This window comes from Populus nigra, chromosome 19, assembly GCF_951802175.1.
Source record: "Populus nigra chromosome 19, ddPopNigr1.1, whole genome shotgun sequence".
NCBI lineage: Eukaryota > Viridiplantae > Streptophyta > Magnoliopsida > Malpighiales > Salicaceae > Populus > Populus nigra.
Window position 1 is genome coordinate 6,736,256 of NC_084870.1, and position 6,291 is coordinate 6,742,546.

At 38.0% G+C, this 6,291-nt stretch overlaps 2 protein-coding genes and 1 non-coding gene across 3 annotated transcripts in view; all 3 read left to right on the top strand.

Moving 5' to 3' along the window:
• The window catches only part of LOC133680148 (RNA polymerase sigma factor sigD, chloroplastic), a 30,062-nt gene extending 27,700 nt beyond the window's left edge, over nt 1-2,362 (top strand). Inside the window, exons 3-6 of the mRNA XM_062102968.1 lie at nt 1-75; nt 149-289; nt 1,073-1,273; nt 1,905-2,362. The exon at nt 1-75 is cut by the window's left edge and continues 2 nt beyond it. Coding sequence (XP_061958952.1) covers nt 1-75; nt 149-289; nt 1,073-1,273; nt 1,905-2,186 — 699 coding nt within the window. The 3' untranslated portion in view covers nt 2,187-2,362. The remainder of the gene's footprint in view (nt 76-148; nt 290-1,072; nt 1,274-1,904) is intronic.
• Nucleotides 2,363-2,700: 338 nt separating this feature from the next.
• On the top strand, nt 2,701-2,772 carry TRNAG-UCC (transfer RNA glycine (anticodon UCC)). Its single transcript has one exon. It is a non-coding gene; the product is annotated as a tRNA-Gly (tRNA).
• An 850-nt stretch (nt 2,773-3,622) lies between these two features.
• LOC133679597 (uncharacterized) lies at nt 3,623-6,039 on the top strand. Its single transcript, XM_062102241.1, has 5 exons — nt 3,623-4,000; nt 4,351-4,428; nt 4,632-4,731; nt 5,421-5,563; nt 5,742-6,039. The coding sequence occupies exons 1-5, from the start codon at nt 3,716-3,718 to the stop codon at nt 5,949-5,951; spliced, it is 816 nt and encodes a 271-aa protein (XP_061958225.1). The 5' UTR covers nt 3,623-3,715; the 3' UTR covers nt 5,952-6,039.
• The last annotated feature ends 252 nt before the right edge of the window (nt 6,040-6,291 follow it).

The following is a 6,291-nucleotide window of genomic DNA, read 5'->3' on the forward strand; positions in this document are numbered from 1 at the left end:
AGCTACCGCAGGCTTGTTGTCTCCATTGCCACAAGTTATCAAGACAAAGGATTGAGCCTACAAGACCTTATTCAGGTTCTTAATACCAGTAGGTCCACTTTAATTTCCTTCCAATGGTGTGCTAATAAACAAAATTTCTATGTTGCAGGAAGGGAGCATTGGCCTTCTTCGAGGGGCAGAGAGATTTGATCCACAGAGAGGATATAAGCTATCAACATATGTCTACTGGTGGATTAAAGAAGCCATCCTTACAGCGATATCAAACAACACTAGAATGGTTAGATTACCGGTGAGGACCAACATTAGTAATTTCTTGCTCCTTCACTAGTGATTCCTCATTTGTATTCAAGGAAATCTCCAAGCACTCCATTCAGTTGGAGATGATCTAAATTCTAACCATCGAGAAGTTTTCTTTGAGTCTCTAGAGACAGATTAGGATATTGTACTCTTGAAGTGGCATGAACTTGCCACTTGCAAGGTTAATATGCCTGCATAAATATATGGATATAAAAATAGATGAATGAAGAAGAGGGTGGAATTTCTTTCCAGTCTCATAAATCTGATTTCACAGTGTAATACTGCCATTTAAAAGCAACTGTTTCATTTTTGTTATGATTTTAGAGAAGAGTTGGATCTAGAATACCTAGTCTCACTTCCTGCCTGAATTGCACTCTAATAGGACATCCTTTTTTTCCTTCTGTTTTTCTAATTAGTAATGTAAATTGGTGCTTCAAGTCTTCATGGTTTAAGATCTTACAAGCGTGATGATCCATTGTCCTTGCAACTTCAGGTGTATTATAATGTGACACCTTTTCCCCTTGCTCATCCTTTCTTACAGGCTTACGAGTATTTGTCCAGTAGGTTAGAAGATTGGCTGTGACATACATGTTCATTGTTCATGCAGATTGATATGGCATCTTGCTCACAGAGTGTTCTAATTAGTTTGAGATCCTATGATGAACTTTCATCTTTCAAAAATATCAATTTGTTTCCTATTGCTTTACTGTAGATTAGAATGATTTTCAGGAGATAAGCTGGTAATTAGTATGTATGATTAGCTTGATATGTGTAGAGAAGATGGTGGATGCTGGTGGCAAAAATTGCAGGAGCTAACAATGATTTGAGAAACAAATTAAGGCGGTCACCATCCTATGATGAGATTGCCGAAGTGCTCAACATGAAAGTTTCCACGGTGAGGCTTGGTTTTGAGAGGGGTAGATCCCCAATTTCATTGGATCAAGCAGTATTGGGTCAAAATAGCTTGACACTCCAGGTATGAATACTCTTTGGTTTTTAAATTTCAATATCAATGAAAACTTGACACTGGCTTCTTAAATTTGTAAATTGAAGTTCTCTTTAGTGGTCGATTGATCAAGGGTGATCATGTTAGTTGAAGTGTGGTCATTAATCTTCTGATGCAAGTCAGAATCATGGGTTGTTTTAGCTCCAAGGCCAAAGTTCACGAGTCTGTCCAAATCACAACTTTTACGAGTTTTCTTGAATTAATAGGCAGATAAGCAGTTGGATTTTGTACTGAAATCGGAGGGAACACCTCCCTATTTGAAGGCTACCTGCAAAAATGAAAAGGGACATGACAGATTTTACGAGGCTCTTGAATTTACGAGACCGATCCTTTTGTGAAGTCAGGGCAAGTGTTGGCTTCAAACAAATCTTGAACATGGCTCAACCCATAAACGATATTACTACTGAAAAAGGTCAAATGCATTCCATGTAGAGCATGCTTGATCTGATATTATTCCTTATTCTAGGAAACATGCCAAGAATCCTGATAGGTTTGCTAAAAACTCGCCACAGGCTGGGATCTGCAGTCACAGGATCTTGAGACAATAAGAATCTGTTGTATACAATAAACTAATCTCAAATTCAATTGACTTATTTGGCAGGAGATCATACCAGGGCCGGATGAAACAATACCAGAAAACATGGTTAAAAGAGAGTTGTTGAAGCAAGAGCTGGAGAAACTATTCCAGACAGTACTTACAGAAAGAGAAGCACATATATTGAGATTACACTTCGGGCTAAATGGACAGACGCCGCAGTCCTGTGAGGAAATAGGAAGACTAGTGAAGCTGTCAAGGGAGAGGGTTCGACAGATTATTTGCACTGCACTATCAAAATTAAGACATAAAGAAATAGTGGAACCTTTGAAGGCATACGCTGTATAGAAGACTCCATTTTTCAAAAGTACAACCTGTGAAGATAAATTTGAAACAGCAAAGGCAGAAATATTTGTGCATTTTTTTTCCATGTAATAAATATTTAAGCAAATATCTGCTAGGAACGAGACATATGACTGTTCATATTCTTTCAATGATATGATCATTTACCATTAGAGATGAAATGCAACTGTGTATCTTGTCGACTGTCTCGTATATGGGAGATTAAGCTGGATTTCCTCCTTTCCACTCTTTTTTCGGGTGGTCAAAAAGTTTGTTGTGCTGCAACCATTAGCAACTATACAGTAGCTCAATTATTTGAGAGCAGCCTGATTGAAGACGCTAGCTAGACAGATTTGTCGGCAGAGCCAGCTTCCAAGCATGTCTAACAGCCCCTGCTGCGGCATTTCATGATTCGCATCACAGAGACCACTTGTGATAGCTACATGTCGGTCCTCTATATGCTGTAGGCAGGCAGGTTTGTTGTGTTACATTAATAATATTATTCCTCACCACGCAACAAGCGTTTGTAGTCCAACGGTTAGGATAATTGCCTTCCAAGCAATAGACCCGGGTTCGACTCCCGGCAGACGCAGTGCCCTTTCTTTTTTTTCTTTTTTTTTTTTGCAAATAACCAATCATCTGACCTCCTGTCCTGAAACAATTTCCCATTTCAAAATGTTGAAAAAGCTAGCAGCAACTGAACTAAATTTTGGCCCTGGAATAGCTGCACACAATTGCAATCAGCCTATGGAAGTAAGTTGAGGGACAAAACCGATGGGATGGTTAGAAAAGCACATAAAATCAAGCCAACAGGGTTAATTCCAGGGCCCATTTGGACTTTGTAAGGTAAAAGGGATTCCTCTTTTTCTGAGAAGGCAGGGAAATAAGGATTTGAAAGAGGAAAAGAAAGAAGAAGAAATTGGAAAGGTTTCCTTTCAAGAACACGAATCCAAGTGAGGTGACAATATTTTGGGGTAGATTGATATGAGTCATAACTAGCAGTCTAGCACACAGTATTGTAGAGAAAATACATACATACATACATATGATCTTATTATTATTATTAATTTATTATTTTAGAAAGGCCCATTGAGCTGCAATATTCGTCATCTTTCCCTTGAGAATTTACACTACTTGAACAAAAATGTTTAAACGCAATTTTTCTTCTTTCTTTTGTTGCCCCGTATTTTGGTTTAAAATTAAAAACTGAAAGTAAAAAAGGCAACCTGTCTGTGTAGACTCGTTCCTGTCTTCTGTAATAGAAATTTGGAAAAGTCCAATGTGATCTGAACGGATGTGCTGAGCTGAGCATTATAGGCCAGTCCAGTCCAGTCCCCTACACTGTTTGCATGTAATTACAAATCTATATACTTCACAGTTGTAAAAAAAAAATCCAACACCCACTTGACTACTCCCTTACAAAAAATCTAAGCTTCCAACGAGCACTTGCACTGCTGAGGATCAGTAAACTCTCTCTCTCTCCCCCCCCCCCCCCCCTCCCCCTCTCTCTCTCTCTCTGTGGCTTTCTTCAATAAATGGCTCTTTTTGCTTCCATCTCCACGTCTCTGCTCTCTATATCAACTACCCAAATCCCCCGCCCTTTAAACTTTAAGAGGCGACTTTTCTGTCCCTTGGCTACTTTAAGACCACCTTCCCCTGAATCACCACCACCAGTTTCCTCTAAGAACCACCACCCATCAAAGCCTTTGGTTGAGTCATCTAGACCTCCTCCTGATTCAGGCTTCAACTACGCCCTTGCTAATCCATCTCCCAACCGAGTTGTTCAGTTCATTCGTTCCACTGAGTCAAACATTGAGAGGGTAAAAATAACAAAATCCAATCTTTTTTTTTTTTCAGTTGTTCTTAGACATGGAAAGTTCAATGTTTTTAAAGATATTACTTGAATGCCTTTTTCTGTGATTTATGCAGTTGTTGGGCCAAATTGATTCAAAAGTAATAAGTAATGAAGGGATTTCTGCTTGTATGCTATGTAATTATAGGCAAATTTAACATTCTAATTCTGCTCAAAGCACTTGGAATTGTAATTCTGGTCTTGATGGTCTTCATTAGCTCCTCATTTCTTCAATATCTCAAGATTTGTTTTCCTCTTTCTTTAGACATAATCAAGTCTAACAGTGCTCTTCTTTTCATGTCCATTATTATTAAACAGGCAATTTTTGACTTTCGCTTCTTGGCGCTTCTGGCTGTAGTAGGCTCACTTGCTGGTTCCCTCTTGTGCTTTCTAAATGTAATTTCTATTACCCTTCATCCATTGAAATGTTGTGAAATCTTAAAGCATAAGAGTTGTATTATTTGGAAGAATGTGTAGTGGAGGTTTACTATCTTAATCAGAGGAGTTTAGAGTGTTTTATAATGGATTATGAGCGAAGTATAGTTCTTCACGATAACCTAAAACTACACCCAAATACTCACTACTTATAATCTTTTCAGGGCTGTGTTTACATTATTGATGCTTACAGAATTTATTGGACAAGCTGTGTCAAAGGAATTCATACAGGAAAGATGGTTCTACGATTAGTTGAAGCTATTGGTGAGATGTTCTGATTTTTTGGAAACTTTTACATGAATTATCCCTTAATGCCACTCCTCACACGAGACCTATATTTTTATCCACCACGAAAAAGTCATTGTGCTACTTACCATGAAACTGTGAATAAAGGAATTTTTAGTCTATAACATTTCGATGACAGTTATGAGAAACAGAAGTGAACTTCACTACTTCTATGCATCTCAATTCTGTCTCATTCAGCAGAATGTCACCGTATAGCCATAGTTTTCATTTTACAATGTTACATCCAACTTCCCGTTTCCACTGTTTTAACTTAATTATTAGTTATCACAGGAGTTCAGAAATTATGTCTGCTGAACTCAATTACATATAACACTAAGAGCAATAACAACTGCAATGGTAAGATAGTACAAAACACTCTGCGGATTTGTATGCTGTGGCCCTGCAGTCAACGTTACCCCCATTTCAATGTTTTGGGTGTTTGAACTTCCTTATTTTTCTTCTTGTTCATTCAATTGGAATTTCATAATTCATAATCAAGAGCTCAAACGCCGCTATCGCTGTGCATGCTTTCTTAATGTACATGTCATCACACATGATATTATGCTGTTCCGTACTTGAGCACTTGTTTGGCATCTCCAAATAATTCATTTGCCTTGGAATTTCTGTTGTAGTTAAACTTGTATCCTAATGTAATGCGTTCTGTGTAGATGTTTATCTTGCTGGGACTGTGATGCTTATATTTGGCATGGGCTTATATGGATTATTCATCTGCAATGTTCCTCCTGATGCTCCTGCTAGTGATGATCGTGCCCTGAAAGGCTCATCCTTGTTTGGAATGTTTGCCTTGAAGGTTGACATATAAACTTGCAAAAAGATTCTCTTATTCTCTTGCCAATATATATTAGCACCTGGATGTATCATTTCTGCAGGAGAATCCATCGAGCTCCACAATTCATTAATCTTTTTCTTTGCTCTTCTACTTTTTTAAGTTATATAAAAAAAATTGAATGCTTTTTCTTGGTTTATAGGAAAGGCCAAAATGGATGAAAATCAGCTCACTCGATGAACTGAAGACAAAAGTGGGACATGTTATTGTCATGATTCTTTTAGTAAAGATGTTTGAGAGGAGCAAGATGGTGACGATAGCCACTGGTGTAGATCTACTAAGCTATTCTGTTTGTATTTTCTTATCATCTGCTTCTTTGTACATCCTTTCAAACCTGCACAAGTCAGAATAGAAATTCCTGACCTATGATGCATATAATGTAATTAAAAACATCTTCAGAGTATATTTCACAAAAAGAAACAAAAACATCTTCCTGAGAATGAATTCTATTTATCGTTCAGAGTTCGTTGACAATCTCAAATCGCCATGGATGTGAGGAATGCTACAACCTGCTGCAATTATCGCGACTGTGATTCTGGACAGTGTGTGGTGTACACGTTAGACTAGCGGCCTCTCATGTAATAAAAGCAACCATGTAGATTCAACACCTGCATAAACAATATAAAGGTTGCTGTTGTACATGGACCACTCCAGTCTCCATGTAGGAAAGCTAAACAATAGGGAAATGCGAA

Coding starts and splice junctions, on each gene's coding strand:
- LOC133679597 (XM_062102241.1), top strand. CDS start 3,716: ATGGCTCTTTTTGCTTCCATCTCCACGTCTCTGCTCTCTATATCAACT. Junction 4,429..4,631: donor CCCTCTTGTGCTTTCTAAAT/GTAATTTCTATT, acceptor TAATCTTTTCAG/GGCTGTGTTTACATTATTGA. Junction 4,732..5,420: donor ACGATTAGTTGAAGCTATTG/GTGAGATGTTCT, acceptor CGTTCTGTGTAG/ATGTTTATCTTGCTGGGACT.